We start from the raw sequence: 22,626 nt of genomic DNA, 5'->3' as shown, positions 1-22,626 counted from the left end.
GATGTAACAAACTTCCTCTGGAGACAGGAGGGTTTTGAAAAACAGTGCTCAGGGGGATCCCATTAGTACAAGCAGTGAGGCAATGAGGGAGTGCACTCGAGTGGAAGGGCAGCCTTATATCTCGAAGTGAAAGGGCCCAAACACTGAAATGTCAGGGCTGTCTTTCCTGAGCTCATTGAGTGTGTTTCCAGCAGCTGGTGATATATGAGTGTATGAGAAGAGAGGAATAACTTGTAGCTCTTCACATTCAGGAAATGCCACTGGGAAGAGCAAGTAATACTTACTTAAAAATACAATGTGCATTTGGGAGAATAGTGAATATTTTTTTTTTTTTGCAAATAGTTAATGATATTTCAGAGAAACCCTTTTATGCTGATTTCACCTGTCACAACCAAACCAAAATATTTGTGTGGATGGTTTTCATCAGGTACACGTTTGCAGAGTTTTGTTTGATTTACCTGCTTTGATTTTTTAAAAACAAAGAAACATGTAAATGCTGCCTACCCTCAGAGAAACTCCAACAGCCTCTGTCATTGATATTTAAAAATTGTAGAATCACAGAATGATTTGGGCTGGCAGAGACCTTTAAAGACCATCTGGTCCAGTCCCCCTGCCATGTGCAGGGACATGTTTCACTTGGACAAGTTGCTCAGAGCCCCATCCAACCTCACGTTGAATATGTCCAGTGATGGGGCATCCACAACTTTCTGGGTAACCTGTTCCAGGGTCTCACCACCCTCATAATCAAAAAACCTCAACTTCCTTATATCTAATATAAATATAAATCTCTTTCAGTTTAAAGCCATTCCCCCTTGTCCCATAACTCCAGGCCCTTGTCCAGTCCCTCTGCAGCTCTCTTGGATCCCCTTTAGGCCCTGCAAGGGGCTCTCAGCTCTCCCTGGAGCCTTCTGTTCTCCATGTCAACACTCCCAGCTCTCCCAGCCTGGCTCCAAAGCAGAGGGACTCCAGCCCTCAGAGCATCTTTTTGGCCTCCTCTGGACTTACTCCAGCAACTCTGTGTCTTACCTGTGCTGGGCACCTCAGAGCTGGACTAAGTGCTCCAGGTCTCACAAGAAAGAAGTAGAATCACATCCCTTGACCTGCTGGCTGGGCTTTTACTGCCACCCAGGATACAGCTGGCTTTCTAGGTTATAAACTCACATTGCCAGGACATGTCTAATTTTCCATCCACCAGTATCCCCAAGCCCTTCTCCAAAGGGCTGCTCTCAGTGCTTTCACCACCCAGTCTGTACTGAAAAGATGATAACAAGGCATCTGTCCTTTGTGAGGGATCAGTGAGAAACCACAAGGATCAGCAGTATAATTAAAAAGAAAGGCATATTACTATTTTCCTCAAAAATTGTCAACATTTGTATATTTTTTAATGTGGTTATGGAAAATCTTGAGTAACTAATGCTATTCGAGCACCTAATTAGGAAAGAGAAGTCAAGGGGAGAATAACAACTCTTCAACTTGTAGCCCACCCATTTCAGAAATCTGGAGGGAAGACAGTTTAATTCACAGAGCCAGGAATGTTCTTCTCTGAGCTGGAGCTGCTGACTGGGGATTAATTTGATGAGTGTGTGATTCAGCTCTGTCCCCTTTCACTTCAGGCATCCCTGCCCACACGTGACCTCTGCCATTGGGAAATCCATGCTAATAGAATTTTCTGCTTTCAGCAAAGGCATCCTCACCTTCCTTTTGTGCTGCTGGGGCTGTGCAAGGAAACCTTAATTCGGGATGGGACTGAACTATTAATTAGTGAAGTTCTGTTTTTCCAACAGAGATCTGTGCTAGGGCTGTGTGAAGCTTCTTTAATAAAATAAGAGAGCAAGGTTCCCTAGTGTGATCACAAAGCCTGGATCATTACAGGGTTGCCAAATGAGCTTATGGTAATTTTCAAGTGATATATTTGATAATTGTACGGAATTTTGGGTGAGGTCTGCATGAATTAGTTACAGAAGCTGACAGAGACATTCTGTCCTTTGTACCAGTATAGGTGGGGTAAGATATTTAAAATAAACCAGTTGGCTTTAAAACCCTGCCAGAAAATTGAGTTATGCTAATAAGATATTAGGTTTGGGTTTTTTTTTTTCCGATTTTTTCATGCAATTTTTATGAAGCTCTAGACCATTGGCTTTTTAAAAATGGGAAAGTAGCTAATATGCCATGGGTTTTTCTGTCACTGGTACCAAGACTTCCTCTTCCTCATTCTTACAGTGAATGTGTGGCTTAGGGCAGCAGTACATCACTTCAGCTGTCCTGGTTTGTGTCCTGCATAGGGAGAATTGGATCTCTGAGCATTATGGATCCAATGCTATTTTTTCATGCATTTAACACCCAATGATACCCAGTTCAGTATTCCTGTTTTACAGAGGGCAGCCTTTCACTGCTGGAGTCCTGCAAGATTCCTTCTTGGTCCAGCCAAAAGCTGTGGTACCCCCCGTGCTGTGTTGTTAAGCTTTGTGGTTTAAGTTTCTAATCAGTTTACTGACAGCTCAGTAAGGAATTCCTTTAGGAAGCAGATTTTCCTTCTGTTTAAATCCTGACAGGATGTCGCTGTCTGCTGTGGTCTTACCCCAAAATCTTAGAAATACAGTAAAGCAACACTTACCCAAAGAGTTTGAACCTGAATAATCTTTACAGCAGGAGCTCTTCACACCTTAATGCCTGGAAAACAGCCACGATGTTTTTGTCACCACCTCCATGTCCCTGGCAGTGCTTATCTCGAGGGACAATTGATTTCTGAGTGGTTTCTGACCCCTTGTGTGTTCACTGTCCATTTTATCAGCTTACTCATTTCTAAAAAATGATAAACAATGACAAAAACGATGCTTTAGCACCACTGCCCTGCCATACCTGGTTCTTATCTTTTTCTTTTTGCTGCTTGGCTGTGATTTGCTCAGCCCAGACTGAAGAGAGGTTGAAGGGAACCCCCTTTTTTTGAGGGCTGTGCTGCTGGATCTCGTACTTTTAAATTTTATTTATTCAATACATGTGACCACTACATCCCTTCCAGGGAAGAGACAGCAGTGGTGTTAATTGAGTTAGGTGATCCTATTAGCAGTTGGAGAATCACTCAGACTGACAAAAATCTTGTTTTTCTTGCCCAAAGGTAACAACACTCGTGAACACGAGCAATAAGGGACCGTCTGGCAAGAAGAAAGGGCGCTCTAAGAAGGCTCACGTTTTGGCTGCCTCAGTGGAACAGGCCACTCAGAACTTCTTGGAAAAAGGAGATCAGATTGCTAAGGAGAGCCAGGACCTCAAGGAGGAGCTGGTTGCTGCTGTGGAGGATGTTCGAAAACAAGGTATGTGGGACAAAAGGGGCAACAGCTTCGTTTGGTGCTTTCCAAGATTTCTTTTGAAAAAAAATGCATCTGATGCTTTGATAATTTAATTAAACTTATGTCCCATATATATATATATATATATATATATATATATAAACCCTCATGGTATATAAATATTAAAATACCTATACCTTAATGAATAGGAACAAGTATAATGTGCTGACTTTGCTAAAATAATGTGTTTGGTTTGGTTTTTTTCTCTTTTAGCTGTTCTGTCACCGCATATTGCCCTCAAATATAACTTAGCAACCAGGCTGCCCAGTGCCAAAACTTGTTGTTTCATTTTCAACTTGGTTTTTAGTCTGCTCTGTGACAAAATGACCTGTTTTTTCACTTGGCTAAATCTGAGCAGTGGTTTAAAGCCTGTGGGTGCAAATGTAGAATTAGGATTTTGGCGTCCTAACAATTATCAACCAAATAGTGCAGCAATACAGAAGTACTTTTTAATTTCAAGTATATATTGAAATATATAAAAAATTATCCAAATCTGCAAATAGAGGGCTAATATCAATATTTTAAAAAAATTATTATCTGAGTGTTGGTGAAAAGACAAATGAATATTCTTGAGATCATGGATATCCTCTGACAATTTTCCTTCAAAAGGTAAAATGTGTATCAGATGCTTTCAAATTTACCTGTGTGGTAGGAGAAAAATGTGTTTTCAATACATACCCATAACAAAACATTTCTTTTTTATTGACTTTGATTCTAATTATCTTTATTGTGGCAGAATTAAGTACCTTTCAGGTTTATTCCATTGTAAATCCTATAATATAAAGATGCCATCTGCCAGTATCATCAGCCCTGGGTTTTAGAACAACACTGACACACCTCCAACTGGGATTTCAAAAGGAGTCTAAAAGACTTGGGCATAAAATACTGATTTTCAGTGAGTTAGTCCCCCAAAACTCATATTTATGTTTTTTTCAGCTTGTGAAAATTGGACTGAAGTGATCATATGAGCAGGCAGGGTTAAAATTTTGTGTACATAAGCACTGATTAGTGAATATTCCAGCCTGTTCTGTCCTGAGGCTGTTTCTTCCTGCTCTCTGATGTATGTATATTTGGTTTTACTGTTTTCCTGTTCCTCTATGGTTTGGATTTTTTTAAATGTTTGGTTACCAGTACATCAGAACAAGTTGAGTACTTGCTGTATACTCTATGTACAGTGATATTTCAATATTCTAGAGGGGTTTTGTTGATTTATTTTTTGGGGTGGGTTTTGTTGTTGTGATGGTGGGATTTCATTTGGGTTTTTTTTATGTAGAATTTCAGTGCTGATGTCTGTCTGTTCTGGCATTAATTTTCGCTTGTCAACTACTTCAGTTTCCTGTTGCTTGCATTACTTGTTTTGTGTTATGCCAAGTTCTAGTTCAGCATCTTCAGTGCTGACACGAGTGCCCACCTTCTCTCTGAATTTATAACACTCCCTTTGGGTCTGTGGTGCTGACTCAGCTTCTCCCAAGGAACCTCCTACTGAGTCATCAGCCTAAATTGTTGCACAGTGTCTTATCTTGACTGAATTTCTGACTTTTTAATTGACAACAAGACTTTTGTTTTCTTTGGTTTCGAATCTATACTTTAAAAAACCCCAAACAACAATGGGAGAGACAGAGAGATAAAAAAAGACCTTGAACGGTGTTATACAGAGTAATACAGACGTTCATCTTTTGTCAGCGCTGCAGGCTGGGGAAAAAGCCTGTCAGAAAAGTGGAGCAGCTTTTTTTTTGGGGGGTGTGTTCAACACGATTCTGTGGCTTGGAGAGCAGGAGGCATCAAACCCCATCAGCAGCAGCCACGAGCCCTGCGAGCGGGACCGGCCCCGCCGGGGTGGGAGAGGACACGTTTGGCTCAGTGACATAAAGAGCTGCATTAATGAACCGAGGCTGTGTTTTGCTGGCTGATTTCCTGGCAAGGTTCCAGCTTGGATAATTACATCCTCAACCTAAAAATGTCTCCAGCAGTCACAGCTGGCTCTGGGGTGCTCCTCGTTTCCTGCCCTGCGCTGCCGTGTGCTGTTCTGTTCTGTTCTGCTGCAGACAGCAATTCCTGCCAGGGAGACTTGCTTTCCATTGGTGGGTGTGAAACAAATGCACTGTATGGTTTGCAAAATACTTTGGAATAAATGGGAATGCAGAGGATAGGTAGTGTTGAGGATCTTGTCGCTTTAGTAATGTGGGAGGATGAGCAACAGTTTTGATTTACGGAGTTGGGTTCTAAAAACACAAAGAGCAAGATGAAAATATTTTGTGCCTAAAGCTCATCCCTGTGTAATTATGTGTATTTATGTATCCCATAATGACTCCATAATAGGAACACTTTGTCCTTATAGTTCAAAACCATCTAAGTGAAATAATCCAATTGCTGTGCCATGGAATGCTTTGCTGTGTGGGTGTTTGTTCTGGTACTGTCAGGGTTGTGCCAAAGTTCTTCCAGAGGGGGACAAATGAGACCTGGGAAATGTGGATGTTTGTTGTTCATGTCTCCTTACACTGGGGTTGGAACTAGGTGATCTTTAAGGTCCCTTCCAACCCAAACCATTCCATGATTGTATGAGCATGAACCCTGAAACTACAAAGCCTGGGAAGTGCAGGAAAGTAAAGAAGAACTCATAGCAATAAAAAGTACAGTACTTGCAACACTCATAGTATGGGTGTCTTAATGCAACTGGTCTTTTATTGATCGTTAGAGAAGAAGAAAATTCCCTGTGGAGGAGAAATTCAGGTTCTGATTGACACAAAAATCTATCAAGAACTGCAGGTCCATCGGGCTCAGGTCTGATTAAATTTATTAAGAGACAGTCTGGGATGCTGCAGAAGGCAAGACAAGGAAATACATTATGTTCATGTAAATTTATTCTATCAGTTAAATGACTTTGCCAGTGTCAATTTGTAGGTATGTGCTAGTGACTGTCTGATTTTAATGTAATTTTTCTGGAAGTTTTCTGGCATATGGCTGAAACATCCATTAAAAACATGATTTAGTCCAGCAGCTGGTGGTTGTGTTATAATTTTTTTTGCTTTTCAAGCACAGTCAATACAACTTCACACCATAATTTGAAATTTGTACTTCAGTCAAGGGACAGAAAATAGCTCTAACTGTTTTTTGTGTTTGAAGGCACTGTAAAGTTGAGGTAGGCTTAATTTTTTGTTCATGCAGATTTATGCACATTGTAGAGAAAGAATATGATCCGTGTACGCTGTGACTATCTGTGAGCTTGGAAGTGTGGAGAAACATCTGAGACACAAAACTTTCTTGGTAATTTTTTTCTCTGTGATGGAACACACTAAAAATAATATTTTTAGTGCTTCAGTGCTTTTAGTTATCTACTTTTGAAAACTTTTTAAAGGATGATTTTAAAATAAATCCTGTAAAAGGTCTTCTTCCTTACTTCTTCCCTCCTGTCTCCTTCAATGACCTTGGGAGAAAAGGAGGGAATCTGCATCTCTCAGGTGGTGGGAGCAGACTCCAAAATACACATATGAGAGAAGCTAGTTGTTATTAGAATGATTTCTATTGCTATTTTAAGTTCACTTGAGCTCTTGTGAGTTCAATGACAGCACTTTGACACGGAGAGGGGCACATTCTGCACTGATACTTGTAATGCCATGTACGTTCACATAAAACTGTCTGAGTTTTGTGATACACAATATTTTTTTTGAGGCTGAAAACATCACCCCAGTTCAGGCAGTTTGTATTTTAGGAGACCTTTCCTGATTTAATCATTTTCTTTCAGTCAGGCCTTGTTGGACCAGCAGTTCCTTCCCAAACCCCTGTCCTTGCAGTTCCACGTTATCCCAAGTCTTTAACACTCACTGCCTGGAGGTCTTGGCTTTCCTGACCGAAGAATAAAATCCTTGATGGGATTTTGCCTTCCTTAAAACTTTTCCACTCTCTTTAGAATCTCTTTGGACTTTTGGTTTCTGCCCTCTAATGAATTCAGTTTTCTTTCTTAACTGCATTAAAAAACTGCAACCACCTCAGTTTCCCAAGGAGTCCCTGCTGCTCTCCTCTACTCCTTTCCCTCTCCTTTTCTTTGCTATCTTTGTGTCATTAGACACTTGCTTTGTCTTCCTTGCAACTCAAAATTTCCTTGACATTCTGAAATTTCCCCTGTCTCATGGTGTCTCTCTGTCTCCCATTCTCTGTCAACCCTTCTTGCTTCTGTCTCCTCATACCCTTGTCCTGTCTTCACGTGAGGTCCTTCTTGTCTCTCATGTTCAGTCATGGTTTTGAAATGCAAAGTAGAAAATAAAAATAAAATGTCTTTCCCTTCTTTTTTTTTTCTCTCTTTACCTTACCAACTTAATGTAACTTATTTGTTGTCCTTGTTTTCTCTACCAGCAGATCATACTGTTCTCTGAATCCCTCCCTGGCCCTGGGAACCTCCTTCACACTTCTGTTAGCCCATCTTTCTGATTGTGCTTAGTTTTGTCCCTTTTCCCACTGAATTTCCTTCCTTTATCTTACATACATTTAAGTCCAGGGTATGAACATCTTCTTACATAGCATGTTATGCCTTCAGATCTACTTTCTCGGGAGAGTCATCTACCACAGACTTCCCAGGATTTACCCAATCTCTTCTCTCTGCTGTCCTTTTGACTTGTAAAAAAAAGAAAAAAAGAAAAAAGGAAAAAAAAAAGGGTTTGTACTCAATAGTATCTAAAAGCTTTCCTGGAATAGTTTGGGTTTAACATTTAAAATACAAATAATCCATTCCTCTGTGGTTCACTTGGTTAATAAGAATTCAGCTAATGGCTGTGGTTTGCCCTCTCTGTCTCTCTGCTACTCCTGCAGCATTTTTTCCTAGTTTATAAAATATATAGAAGTCAAATTACTTCATGAGGGTGTTTCTGTAGAAGCCATTAAAAGACTTGTAAAAATACAGCTCTCACTTGAGGTGGGAAAGGAAGAAATTCTTTTTACAGAGAAAGCAAACGATGAAGTATTGTCTGATTTCTGTGTATTTTCAACTCTGAGTCCCTGTGACTGGACTCAAACTGAAGGGTTGATCTGCAACTGAAGATTTATGAAGGCATCTCTTACTGTAATAACTGAGCACTGATTCTTTCAGGGATTTTTTGATATTTTTTTCTGACTCTTTCTGGCTGATTGTTATTCCCACAGTCTGAGTTGAATGAAAGAACTGTAAGATACTGGGGCTGAATCTAGCAAGTATGAAGGAGCAACAATGGATCCCCTAAAAATAATTCAAAAGAATCTGATATTAATATTTTATCATTAGATTTTGTCTGCATGGCCTGAGCTGTTGTTTCTTACCTGGGTTGGGTGCTAGAGAAATCTAGAGAATCTAGAATTTTCCCTCTAGAATCTAGAAAATAATTTTTAGGGAAAAAGCCCATCTCTTTTCACTTAAATGTATATTTTCCCTATGATTATTTGTAAAACTTTTCACTGAACTATATGAGAACTTCACATTTTTTTTGCTAATAGAAGTTAGTGTCTGCTAGTTCTTGGTAAAGGAGAAAGTGTGTCTGTGTGGAAAGAAATTGCTGGGGAGCAGTTATTTGAGACAAACTAGAACTTCTCTCCATTCTGAAAGATGAAGTGAGGCTTGTGGTCGACCCTGCCTAATGGGGGAGTGACTCTTGGTCTGCACTGTAAAAGAACCTGTGTGTACAATAAGATATTCTCTTTATTTGACCATAGTAAAACTCTGTCTTGTTATTAAAAAATACTCACAATCTATTTTGAATTGCTTGTTACGTGTGGAAGTGACTTCAGTTGTTATTCACCTTTGCAGTGCTCCTCCTCAGAAATCTGGCACGTTAAATGTCATTCCATGCAAATACTCCAGCGCTGGCTCCTCCAGACCCTTTTCGATCCATTAATTATCTTTCAGCTCTCAGGGAATTTAGCTGCAGAAAGACATTAAAATGCCTTTTCTGAAATGATTTAAAACACTCGTGATGAAAAAGCAGATGGTGTAGAGCATCTCAAAGAGCTGCTGCACAGATAAGTAGTGCCAGGGGTTCCCAAATCCAGCAGTGAGGCTGCTGCAGCTCCATGGCCCCAGTTCCAAGCAGTAAAGAGACCGATCATGTATTCCCAGTAAGCACATGCACACACACATACAGGGATCATATATGTACATTTTTACATATATATATGTGTGTATATACATGTCTGACCACACACATCAGGCACTAAGAACTCACTTTTCCATGATTCTGTGAGACACAGGAGCTGTTTGCCCAAAGATGTGGTGGATGCTCTGTCAGGGTCTGAACAACCTGGTCTAGTTGAAGATGTCCCTGCTCGTTGCAGATCTCTTCTAACCCAAACCTCTCCATCTTTCTGTGAAACAGCTGAACATCTGTAAGTGTAAAATACCTATATTTGTATGTGTAATGCAGATCCTTTCAGTAGCTGGGTTTAGCTTCTCTCTCTATCCCATAACTGACTCCTGGATCCTGGTCTCCCCAGTTGCCCCCACTCCCCAAAACACACCCACAAGCACATGGAAGGAGATGTTTGAGTTGACCTCCACATGCCATGGTCTGTCCAGCAGCTGGAGATCAGGAATCAGGCCAGACAAGTGCACTGACCAGCAGTCTGTTCACACACAGCTGGCCCCTTTTATCCTCCTATGCCTCCATTTTTCTGTGCTTATTCCTCCCCAAATCATCTCGGTCCTCCCTTTTACCCACTTTTGGTTTCTCCTCTAAACATCCCATTACAAGTTTTGTGTGATCCTAAAATGATCTTCCCCTGCATCATCCCCTAATGAGTCCTGTATCCTTAAGGAGGAAGCTGAAAATAGAGAAAAATGAGATGCATACAGGTGTCCCTGCCCATGGCAGGGGTTGGAACTAGATGATCCTTAAGGTCCCTTCCAATCCAAACCATCCCATGATTTTGTGATTTTCTGTACACGTGGTTTAGGCTGTTGGGGAGGTCTTGAACTGATGATGATACTGGTTCTTGCTAAAGCCAACTGTGCTTATTCTCTGCACCATTTCCAAAAGATTTACTTCTGTTCCAGCCTCGGCTGGAGATTTTCTAATATTCATTTCACTTTTTAATGTTTTGTTTAAGCTCATGTGAGTTTAAATTTATGAAAGTGACTTATGTCTCTGAGGTATTTGTGTTATAAAGGGTAGTTGGTGTTTGATATATTGCCTAGACATGACAGTTTGAGGCAGATTTTGCAAAAGCAGTGATATATGTTTGAAAAAATAATATAAATTAATATATGTGGTGATTTTTCTTTTTTTATACTATATTTATTTATATTGTCTTTCTTGAAGATTTTGGCACTATCGTGGCTTTATATTAGGGAATAATAAATTTGCTTTAAAATGTCAACTTCTGACAGTTGTCAAAAATTAAATTATACTTTAAATTGCAAGTTATAGAAATAGTGTGTCTTCCAGAAGTGTTTGACTTGAATTCTAAACTCAGATTCTCAAATTACTACTTTTTTTTTTTTTAAAGCAATATTGCTGTTAAGAAAGGTTTTATTTAAGAAAGGATTGCAGACATGCAGCATGGTTTAAAAAAAAATGATCCCTCTCAAGGGATTGTAACTAGGCCATATTTTGCAGTAAATATTTAACTCCACCACCCATCCCAGTGCAGTATTAGTATGCATGAAATTTCTGAATTCAGGTCAAATTTGGAAAACAGTCCCACTAGGATTTAAATAAAAAGTAAAATAAAGCAGGGTCTTACGAATTGGAAGAGGCACCACAGGCAGTTGTCTTCCCCTGTTCTGTCTTCCAGCAGGAATTCCAAAACTGGATTCACAATAAGTAATCCTCAACAGCATTTAATGTGCATCCTTTTCAATTAAGTTTTGAGATAACCATGAGCAGTGTTCTGCAGGAGGATTTTCTGGCACTCATGGAATGTGTATTTAAGTGGCCTCTCTGTGTAATTCGATGTAGAGATTTGAATTGAAGGCTCTGACCCCTCAGAAGAACAGTCACTGTGAAACTGTAGAGCATCTCAGCCTCTCCTTTTGAAGCTGTTCTGGTTTCTGTGCTGGTGAAACATCACCTGGATTCCAGCTGAGTGCTGGAAATGAAATCACTGTCCATTCGTTGGGCAGAAATTCTGAACTGAAATTATTTTTCTTCAATGCAACATTAGAAAAAGAAAAAAGGAGAGAAAAGGAAAAGTTTGATTCATCCTTTGAAGTGGAAAATCAGTTATTTTAGTCCAGTGGATCAAAAGGATTTGGAAGGAGATTCCTTTTTGCTTGGCAGTGAAGTGACCTCAGATGACCCTGTGTGGGTGTCCCCTAAAACTTCCATCACCAGTGAGGGCAATTTTTAACAGAGCAAAGGTGCTGAGAGTGTCACCTGCTGTCTAATGCAGTGATAGAGAAACTGGTGGGAGATCTGGAGCAGTGCAGGGGCTTTGTCTTGGATATTTAAACTGGGAAGTAGTTTTTTGAAGGGAGAAAGTCAAGGAGGTGGTCTTGAAATTTGGTCATTCCTTCATGTTTCAGTCAGATTAAAATCAGAATATCCTGAGTTGGAAGGGACCCACAAGGATCATGGAGTGCAGCTCCTGGCCCTGCACAGGACACCCCACAGAGTCCCACCATGTACCTGAGAGCATTGTCCAAGTGCTCCCTGAGCTCTGTCAGCCTTGGTGCTGTGGCCACCAAATGAAGAGCTGGTGTACAATATGGGATATGTTACAAAGGCAAAAGGGAAAGGCAGGTTTCTTTCTGCACCAGTACCATTGTGTTTTGTCCTGTTGTCTCCACCTCTCCAGTCCTTCCCCCCTTGCTGGGCTGAATGATGGATTTTCAGTCTTTTAAAAACTTATCGGGAAATTTCAAGTGATATTGTGATGATAATATACAAAAAGACACCCCAAACAACCAGTTAATAACAAACTTAGTCAAAAAAATTCTAAGTTTTGTAAAGGAAGTGGTAAAATATCTTTTCAGTTTAACAAAGTGAGGTTTTCTGTGATCAGAATGGAATAGTAAGTACTGCTGAGATTCATCTCGAGTGGGGGGACCTTGGGTTCTGATCCGTGGTACCAAGATTATCTCTACTTACTTACAAGGGGGAATGGCCTTAAGGTGAATGAGGACAGGTTAGATTTAAACATTTGGAAGAAATTCTTCCCTGTGAGGGTGGTGAGGCCCTGGCACAGGCTGCCCAGAGAAGCTGTAGCTGCCCCATCCCTGGAAGTGTCCAAGGCCAGGTTGGATGGGGCTTGGAGCAACGTGGGATAGTGGAACCATGGCAAGGGTGGAATCTGGATGGGCTTTAAGGTCCCTTCCAACCCAAACCATTCCTTGATTCTGTGGATACCCAGTGACATTTAATGGGAAAGATATAAATAGTCCTTGGATCACTAAACTTTATCTGGGAGTCTTCCTTGCCCCCTCCTCTGCTCTCCTCTTTGCCTACAGTATGTTTTGTTCTTCTGTGTTCTTTATTTTGGGCTGCATTTTCCATGGCACTCTTCCAACTTCAAAAGCTGTACAAGAGCTTCATTCTCCCATACAGATTAGGCTTTAATTTTGGATATGGTTTCAGAATGTGGTAGTTGATGAGAGAAGTATTGAAAGTGACAGCATGAAAATTTGAAATACGCCTCCTAATATCTGAATCCTAAAACATGCTTAGTCAATATATAAAAGGCTTTAATTTATTGCCTTTCCATTTACCATTTGGAACACGTCTGTGTCTGAAGTACATTTTTCACATACTACAAAGGCCAGTAATACTTTGCAGAGTGAGGGAATATAGAATGTTATAATCAAATAGCAGTCGCTGCTTTCCTCTGAGAAGTGTCAAATTACAGTATTCTGATCTCCAGCTATCTTGTTCTCTCTGTTTTTTTAATCCCTTTATCAAAGAAAAATTATTTTTAAACTTCAGATCTGCAAGATATTCTAGCTGCTGTTTATATATGAAAATGGGAAGAGGAGCCTATTCTGAAGTGCCCATGGAATGTAGAATTATTTTTATATGTACTAAAAATGAAAATCTAGACTCTCCACTGATTTGGATTTTGGATGTTTGCAAATCTCATTTGTCCATAATTGTTCTAATTGACTTTCAGAGCTATTCTTGGCTTTTTTTAATTTATTTTTTTTTTTTGTTTGTTTTTTTTGTTTGTTTTTTTTTTGTTTTGTTTTGTTTTTTTTTGTTTTGTTTTTTCTTTTTTTTTTTGTTTTTTTTTTTTGGTTATAGATAAGTCAGTTTTTAACCTCTGTTCCTACTATGTATTTCTACAATATGTTAAGAAATATATATTTTTTTTCTTCCCAAGCTGTATAACCCCTACTCCCTTTCACCTGCTTTTTCTGGACCTTGTGGTTCTAAATTGCACTTTGTTTTATTTATTTAAGACTTGTTGGCATGAACAGAGATTTTGGCAGGAACTCAGGGAAAAAAAAGAGAGTTTATGATCTTTGTGAGAAGGGGCAGAGGCAGCTCAGGGGGGCTGCAAGGATGTTTTGAGGTCATGCAGGGGGAAAATTAGAAGGGCCAGAGCCCAACTAGAACTTAACCTGGATACTACCATAAAAAACAATAAAGGATTTTTCTATAAATACATTAGAAACAGAGGAGGGTCAGTTTGGGGACTTCATTGTGCTCTCCATCCCTGTCCTTCAGCTCAGAGCTGGGTACCTGGAGGACAGCTGGTCTCACTATGGGAGACTGAGGCAAAGAAGGCATTAAGTGCCTCAACCTTTCCCTCATCCTTTGTGACTCTGTTTCCCCCTGCACCTGTAAAGGATGGAGATCATGGAATCACAGAAGGGTTTGGGTTGGAAGGGACCTTAAAGGTCATCTGGTTCCAACACCTTCCACTGGACCAGGTTTCTCTGAGCCACATCCAGCTCTGATTCTCCTCAGCCTTCCTTCATGCCCAGGTGTCTGGAAAGGGCAGACCTAATGATCAACCATAATTTTCTCTATTATCTATAAAGACTTTCCCTAATGATAATTTCTTTCTGTTCTCATTAAAAATCTGATGATAATCATGTCTGATTTATGACCCTTTTATTGTACATAACATATTGATCATATTCCTGTGGGTTGGTTCTGGGCCATAGATCAGCTTTGTGTTTTTGGCCCCTGCACTGGAATGTAAATGCACAGTATGAAGCTCAGATATCTCATTATCTCTCTGCACAGAAGCTCTTGCTGTTTTTAAACATTCAAACCATGCCTATAATTAATAAGGCATTAATTAATGAGGGGCTCTTATATTAACACATGGATGTCAATACATGTATGTGAACTCCCAGTGAAACTGAGAATAAAATGTTAGGTTATTAAAATCCTATCAAGTCAAGATTTGGTGAAAAATTACTATAATCTTCAAAAGTTAATTTTTAAATGTAACTCCCAATTTTGGAAGGATTAACTTCATTGTCATGTAGACTGATGGTTTGAGCACGATTTCAGAAATCCTTGTTCTTTTGTGGTGTAAAAATGACTGCATTGGGTCTGAAATATAGGTTTGTGCAGATTATGTGTGCAGATTATGTGAGCAAATAGTAGAAATGAAATAACTTAATTCTTTAAAAGTGTTATTGTACCTTCTATCTCTTGCTCCATGTAAACATGCAAATACTCCCCTTGTATTCTTGGTTGTCTTTCTCTTATCTTTTTCTTAACATAAGCCTGTGCCACAGACATTTCCTGTGCTGAATACTCTCCTTGGTCTGCTTTTCTCCTTTCTCATTCTCTCTCACAGTGGAGTATCTTTTCCCATTTTTGTATTTAAATTTTTCCTGCTCTTATTTTTCTGCCTTGGCCACAAACCCCTAAATTTTTCAACAGGAGTGTGCCCGTTCTCCTAATCCCACACGGAAGAGCTCTTTATTTACTTTTAGCCATGTTTGCTCCCCAGATTTTTAACAGTGATGTTAAGGATATGCCATATGCCTGTATAATTTTCAGGGTCTGCCCATTTCCTTTATCTTGGGCTCTTCAGAACAGGGTGAATACCTGCTGACATATTAATCCAGGTTGCAGTGGGGCTTGGAAATGTGCTCTCTTCAGAGCCAGGTGGTCCCTGCTGCTCTTACTGCTTGTGTCAAGGCATTCAGAGACAGGATCTAAGTGTAAGGAAAAGCATAAATTAGCAAGGATACAGAACTGACCCTTAAAACAACTAGAGAGCTGATAATCCACTGGGTTGATCAATCTTATCATCAATCCTTCCCACGAGCTTATTATTCCTGTTAGCAGTTTGCTGCTCCCTCTGTTTTCACAGATCATTGGGATTTTTTTTTTAAATTTTATTATGAAAATGCATCTTGCTGGAAAATATCAACCCTTTGAACTGAAGTTTATCTCAAAAAGTATCAATTTCAACTAAACTCTTCATTGGGCATTTTTTATTAGTGTGATGATAGAGAGTGATGGAACTGATTCTAATTATGATTTTGAGCTTAGTTCACGGTGCCTTGGGCATAGATGGAATGTACCCTGGAATTTGCTTGGCTATACAGTATTTGTCAGCCCCTTCAGGCCCCAGAATGGAAGTGAGATCCAGAATGATGGAATCTGAATGCTTCTGTAAGAAAACTGTGTGTGCTTTTCAAATGTTCTTCCTTTCCATACCTGCTACAGTTCGATCATATTTATTAATCACAATTTTCTTTACATGAATGCATTGTTGTGCAGAAACCAATTAGATGATTAAATTCAAGACTTTAATCACTAGGGCTCACAGATTTTTCTCTGTCAGTTACATTCATTTCAGTCCTGTTTTACAATAATGATTTTAATAAATTTACCAATCACAGTTCACCAAAAAATTGGCAACTTTCCCTAACACTTTTTCACTGTAGTGTCTTGTTTAGGTGATGAACTATTCTAACAATTTTGAATGTTCTTGTTGCAGTTCTGCAGCTACCATAGAGTAGCTGAGGGCTGCAGACAAAGTGGGATTAAAATGTTAATGTATACTCACATCCCAAACAATTTACTTTTGAACTGAAATTAAATTGTTTCATTGTACTTAAGTGCATCATTAATGTTTCAAATGCACCATTAATCTGGCTATTAATTAGAAAAGTTCTTTCTAAAATGTAACATTTTTGGCATAATTGTTTTCAATTGTCATAGATATGTGGCTAAATATCTTAAGGTTCTGTATTAAGTATCTTAAAAGTTCTGTATTCTTACTATTTTACCTTCCCTTAGGAAAGAATTAGTTGGGTTAATTAAAATGACCTATTTTAATGATGTAGGAAGTGAATGATATGGTGTGCTGTTGGATCTAAAGAAGGACATTGAATCTAAAATACATATTAGATTTAAGGATATCCATTGTGCTTTAAAATGCAGAGTGACTCATCTTCCATCGCTCCATCTAAATGTCAAATGTAAAGTGCATCAAATTTAAGTGAACTAGATCATCTGTACAATCAGTTCCAGAAAGAAACAGCTCCAGGAGCTGGAATGTGATGGGAAAAGATCAGGCTCCATCATAGGTGGCCTTTTCTGGCCTTGAAATCCATTAATGTGCTGAGAACAGTGGTCATTCTCCCACAGATGGAGAACCAAATCCCAGTGGCAAGTGAAAAGGGAAGTGGGTTTAGGGATGTGGCAGTAAAGATGTAGAAGAAGAGTATCAGGGAAAAGGGAGGTGAAGATTTAACAGCCATTGGTGTGAAGCTTTTGGAATTCTGAATAGAATTTTTAATGCGTATTTATATCAATTAAATATATAGGATGAAAATAAAAATTACTTCCCACATTTTAACAATGTCAAATAGGGGTTAATATTGAAATTAACTCTTTTCAGTTATGAGAATGGATTTTAAAGTGTTGTAAACAAAACATGTTGTTTTTAAGAGATGGGGTAAATAATCAATATGATTATTAAGGTAGGGGGAATATAGACAGTGGGAAACCAACCACCACAGACCAGATTTAGTTCATTATTCCCAAGCCATAAACCTGAGTGTTGACACGTGAACTCACCTGCTCTGGTGAGTTTCTAGACAAGTCCAAATGGGATAAAATTGGAGATCTTTACATCTTGAAGGGTTTGCTTTTGTTTGCTTGAATAGTGAGACAGCATCCATGAAGGAAGGACAAAAAACCTGCTTATATTTTAATATGCCCTATTAGGAATTATGGGTTATTCAGATCTTTCATATCATCATTTAGTGTCATCATCACTGTTCAATATGGAATGTGCAATTCAGTTTGTGTCTATATACTGTTATAATCTAGAATGGCTTCATAACAATACTTTTGCTCTAATTACAAGGAGAGCCCTCTAAAATACTTTAATTAGATCACGGATCAGTTGTCGCATCTTTTTAATCTTGGGCGTGTTGAACAAAACCCAAAATCTGAAAGAGATTGATTAATTAGACCACAGCTTTATTAATTTCTTCCATCTGAGAACTGCTCAGGAGTGGTGCAGCCAATCAATTTGTCATTGTTCCACTAATTATTTCCAGGTGTTTGGAGTATTGTCAGCATCCCCTGCTGATGAGAGCTGTTCTCTGGATTGCTGCTTTGTGCCTGTCTTCTATCTCTATTTTAATAAACACTTCAAGGCTTTGGAAAAATGACATTTCCTCTGTGTATTAACCATTAAAAAAGCCTTAGTTCATTGTTTGCTTTATAGGTAGATGTTTACCTTTAAGTCTGCTTATGAGTCCCAAAGTTCCAGTAGCCTTTTTTTGGTGACCTTTGCAATCAGCTGCTGATTTTTTTGAAAGCAGTCTTTCAGCTTGTAGCACACAAGTTACCTCACCCAGGTTACCAGGTGACTTCTATGTGCATGTGATTCTGGTGAAATACATGCAAAAACATCTTTCATTGCTGTTCTGTGAGTGCCCAAATTTAATATCCAAAATAAAACAACATTTTGTGGCGGGAAAAATCCTTATTCACCACCTCAACATCGTATTTTGAAAATCTGAGGGAAAAGGGGTTTTTTTTGAGAATCAGGTCTAAAAGACTCCGTTTCTAGGTACTTTAACTTTATTATTAGAAAGTGACTACTGTGAAATCTCCTCTTGCATTCCCCCTCAAGGAAGGAGAGAGAGAGAGAGCAGGTCCCCCAGTTAAATCCCCTCAGGGCACGGGAAGTGATTTGATCACATGCTGGGAGACGGGAGCTGTAGGTTTGAACCTTCTCAAGCTGATGAGATCCCAGAAGCCAAATAACAATGGACACATCTTTTAGCTATTGCTCAGGTGCAGGAACGTGGCTTGGGGTGTGGCTGTTGTCAGGCTCATGGGATCAGAGAATGGCTGAGGGTGGAAGGGACCTCTGGAAATCCTCTGGTCCAACCCCCTTCGGGGCCACACAGAGCCCAGTGCCCGGGACTGTTTCCAGACAGATCTGGAATATTTCTGAGGATGGAAACTCCAAAACATCCCGGCACAACTCATTCCATCCATCACCCTCACAGACCAAAACTGTTCCCTGATGCTCAGTGACCCTCCTGTGTCTCAGTGTGTACCCATTGCCCCTTGTCCTGTCAAGTGGGCACCACTGGGAAGAGCCTGGCTCTGTCCTCTCTGCACCCTCCCTGCAGGTATTTACTGGTAATCATTCAAATTTGGGAATGAAGCTGAATTTCACTGTTAGTTTTTTTTTGTGATTGGTATTTTTTTATTGGGTTTGGTTTTAACTTGGGTGTTTTTTTGGTTTTAACTTGGGTGTTTTTTTGGTTTTATTTTGTTCCCTTCTTTTAAGATCAGTATTTCTTATGTGGCTAATAGGGGCTTTCTCCACTGAATGTTCTAGGTTTTCTTTTAAATCACTTTCTAACAGGGAAGGTTTGGGTTGGATATTAGGAAAATGTTCTTCCCCCAGGAGGGTGGTGGGGCACTGGAACAAGCTCCCCAGGGCAGTGGTCACAGCACCAAGCCTGACAGAGCTCAGGAAGTGTTTGGGCAACATGGTGTGACTCTTGGGGCTGGTCCTGTGGAGAGCCAGGGGTTGGACTCAGTGATCCCTACAGGAACTTTCCAGCCCAGGATATTCTGTGACTCTGCTAAGGATTTCTCGTAGCTGCAAATGATATGTCCTAGAAAACTGCAGTTCTTATCATTTCTACTCCAGAAACAGAATTGTTTCGTGGGGCTGCTGGAATGATTATTGGAATGGATATTCCTTGCAATTAGAGAGGACTGAAATACTGCTTTTAGTCTGTCAGGGCTCGTCACAAAAATGCACAAAGTGAAGAAGGGACAATGGGAATAAGGGTGGAAGAAGAACACTTAGTGAGATTGAAGGACAGATAGGGCATGAGAAGAAATGGATATAAATTATCTATAAATACAGGCAGCATGGCATTAAAGTGTCTGTAATGGAAAGAACCTGTCAGGTTCTGGAGTTCATTTTAGAATCACTTTCCTACTTCACATAGGATTAATTGGGGTTAAATGTCTGAGCTGTTTCTAAGATGGAAGCCTGATAAGTTTTTGAGTGTAGCTATTATCATATTAAGATTATTATTAATTCTATTATGACATGATTGACTGCAGTGGCAGGGAAGCAGACCTGATGACTTCAGATGTCTGTGTTTCTTGCATTGACCTAATTTTCCCTGAAAGTAATTTAATATAGATTACAGAACAACTTGAAATGAATTTGGAAAGAAATGGGTGACTCAGTGGAGGGTTGGCTTTTTCCAGATAAAAAGGTTTTTCTGAAAAAATAATTGGACTAGCTGAAGCTCGAGCATTACCTTTAGCCTGAGAGTGGTTTGATACCACTGCTGTACAAGGATTAAAATATGTTAATTGGCACTGAGACAGATGAGCTTCCTCTCTATAAATACCAGTTTTCTAGGCTATTAGATTTTAAATTATGAACTACTAGATCTTTAAAAGTTTTAAACAGTTTTGAACTTTTATATTAATACTTTTTTGATTTGCTTATTTGATTATGTTAATTTAATACTTTCTACTTTTCTTTTTTTTTATTATTTATTTCACATAACTTGAGCTTTCTGGGGTTAAATAAGTAATCCAGATTTTTTTAACTGTTTTTTTTTTTTTTTACTCTCCTTACATTTTCCTGCTGTTCACCAGTGTTGATTTTCAGTTTTTTTCCTTGGATAGTCCAGCCTAAGAAGATAATTTTCCTGCTTGCTTTCCTGGTGCCACTGACCGATTACCAAACATTATTTCCTTCTTTCATATTTCAGTATAAATGCTTACCTGAAGTTACAGACTGGTAATTTGGCAGAAAATGGTAAAATCCCTTCAGTACCAAAATGGAAGTTATTTTGCAGGCATCTGATTCCAAAATCCAAATCTTGCTTTGGCCTCTACTTCCTCTTGGATACAGCTAAAATTCACTACTTTCATATTAAAAAGTTTTGTTTCTGGATGCTTACAATCACTTCCATCTCATCTGAATCCAACTTGGAGCTTAAATAAGGGAAAGCCTTGCTGGGATTTCAGGCAGCTGTGTGTATCCCCTTGGGGTCAGTCAGCTCAGTGTGCTCTGAGAGGGTGAATTGGAGCAAACTTTCTACACAGAACTGTGATGGTTGGTTTCCTTCAATAAATAACCAAAGGGAAGATGATGCCTTCCCAATTGTTAAACTGGTTAGATGAATCCAGCCATCCACTGGGATCAAATTCTCAGGTTAGGAAACTCACATCTAACTCTTGTTCAGCTGTTGGACTCTCAGCTGTTCTGTGGTTGCTCTCAACCTTTCCTTTTATGTGAAATATTTTGAGTTACTGATTAAAAAAAAAAACCAACTAACAACAACAACAAATCATTCCCTATTTTTAGCACACTCTCAGCCAGGACTTATTGGTAAATTTTTTTAATAAGTGTTTGATTTGAAGCCTGTGTATCTTTGTATATGGATCTTTTTGGCCTCAGAGTTCCTTGCTCTTAGTTTCAGTGATCTTTGGCACACAGGTTAAAATGCATGTGATGGCAGGGACAGCAAACTGTGTTCTTCCTCCTCTGCAGAAACTTGTTTCTCTTCAGAGAGCAGATACCCAGAGCTTTGACTCTGTGATGCTCGAGCAGTGTAACATTTAACCACGTTTAGAAATTTGTTTTGTTTTCTTTGCCTGACAACAATTTTTTGTTCGTTGTCTCCAAAGAAATCCTTTGAGAGTTTTGCCAACATTTTGGAAAGATAAGAAGGGTATGTAGCCTTAGAAATGTGCTGTTTGAATTTTTCTACTGAAATTGTATATTATCAGCTTATCATCTAAGATACACTGCACACAAATTATAATATGAACATGCAGTCCTAGTGGTAAATGTAATAAGGAAAAGAATTCTGATGGGAATTATTCACTGTGGCTGTCTTAAGTCTCTCCCCCACTATTTGCATTGTCTTATGGGAAGTTGTGCCATCTGGGATTTTTTTGAGTGTTGTTGTAATGGTCTTAAAAGCAATGTATATATGCTTTAATTTCACATTAGCAGTACTTTCTGAATTTCTACACTGGAGACAAACAAGATTCGTTTTATTTTCAATAATAACAAAGTTTGGGTTAATGTGAAATCTCATTGGGTTGAGATAAAATCTATGATGACAACCTGGGAGAGTTAGGGTTGTTCAACCTGGAGAAGAGAAGGCTTTGGGAAGACCTAATTGCAGCATTCCAGTACCTGAAGGGGCTCCAGGAGAGCTGGAGAGGGACTTTGGACAAGGGCCTGGAGTGACAGGACGAGGGGGAATGGCTTCCCACTGCCAGAGGGCAGGGTTAGATGGGATATTGGGAGGGAATTCTTGGCTGTGAAGGTGGTCAGGTCCTGGCCCAGGTTGCCCAGAGGAGCCGTGGCTGCCCTTGGATCCCTGGAAGTGTCCAAGGCCAGGTTGGATGGAGCTTGGAGCAACTTGGGCTAGTGGAAGGTGTCCCTGCCCATGGCAGGGGGCTGGAACTGGATGGTCTTTGCGGTCCCTTCCAACCCATGATTTTTTTCTTAACATCACTTACTTTACTTAGTGAGCTGTTTATACTTTCTGGAAAAAACAAACAAAACAAACCAAGGCTAAAACCTAATTTATTTACCGTGTGTGTTTTCTTTTCTAGGAGAAACCATGCGAATTGCCTCCTCGGAGTTCGCCGACGACCCCTGCTCCTCGGTGAAGAGGGGCACCATGGTGAGGGCAGCCCGGGCCCTGCTCTCGGCCGTCACCCGCCTCCTCATCCTGGCTGACATGGCTGATGTCATGAGGCTTCTCTCACACCTGAAGATTGTAGGCCTTCTTCACCTTCTCTCTTGGGTTTGCATGCTCTGTGTGTAGAAAAACAGGGAATAAATCAGTTATGAATGTAACTGTCAAAATTCCTTACTCTTC

At 39.6% G+C, this 22,626-nt stretch overlaps 1 protein-coding gene across 2 annotated transcripts in view; it reads left to right on the top strand.

Annotated features, from left to right (window-relative positions):
* The window catches only part of CTNNA2 (catenin alpha 2), a 463,212-nt gene that overhangs the window by 34,324 nt on the left and 406,262 nt on the right, over positions 1 to 22,626 (top strand). For both annotated transcript variants that reach the window (XM_051798209.1, XM_051798208.1), the window contains exons 2-3: positions 3,116 to 3,311; positions 22,358 to 22,524. In XM_051798209.1, the coding sequence (XP_051654169.1) occupies positions 3,116 to 3,311; positions 22,358 to 22,524 (363 nt within the window). The remainder of the gene's footprint in view (positions 1 to 3,115; positions 3,312 to 22,357; positions 22,525 to 22,626) is intronic.

The sequence above is a fragment of the Manacus candei genome, unplaced genomic scaffold, assembly GCF_025592945.1.
Source record: "Manacus candei isolate 608988 ecotype Guabito, Panama unplaced genomic scaffold, ASM2559294v1 h1tg000048l, whole genome shotgun sequence".
Taxonomy (NCBI): Eukaryota; Metazoa; Chordata; class Aves; order Passeriformes; family Pipridae; genus Manacus; species Manacus candei.
This window is presented reverse-complemented; position numbering and strand designations above follow the sequence as displayed.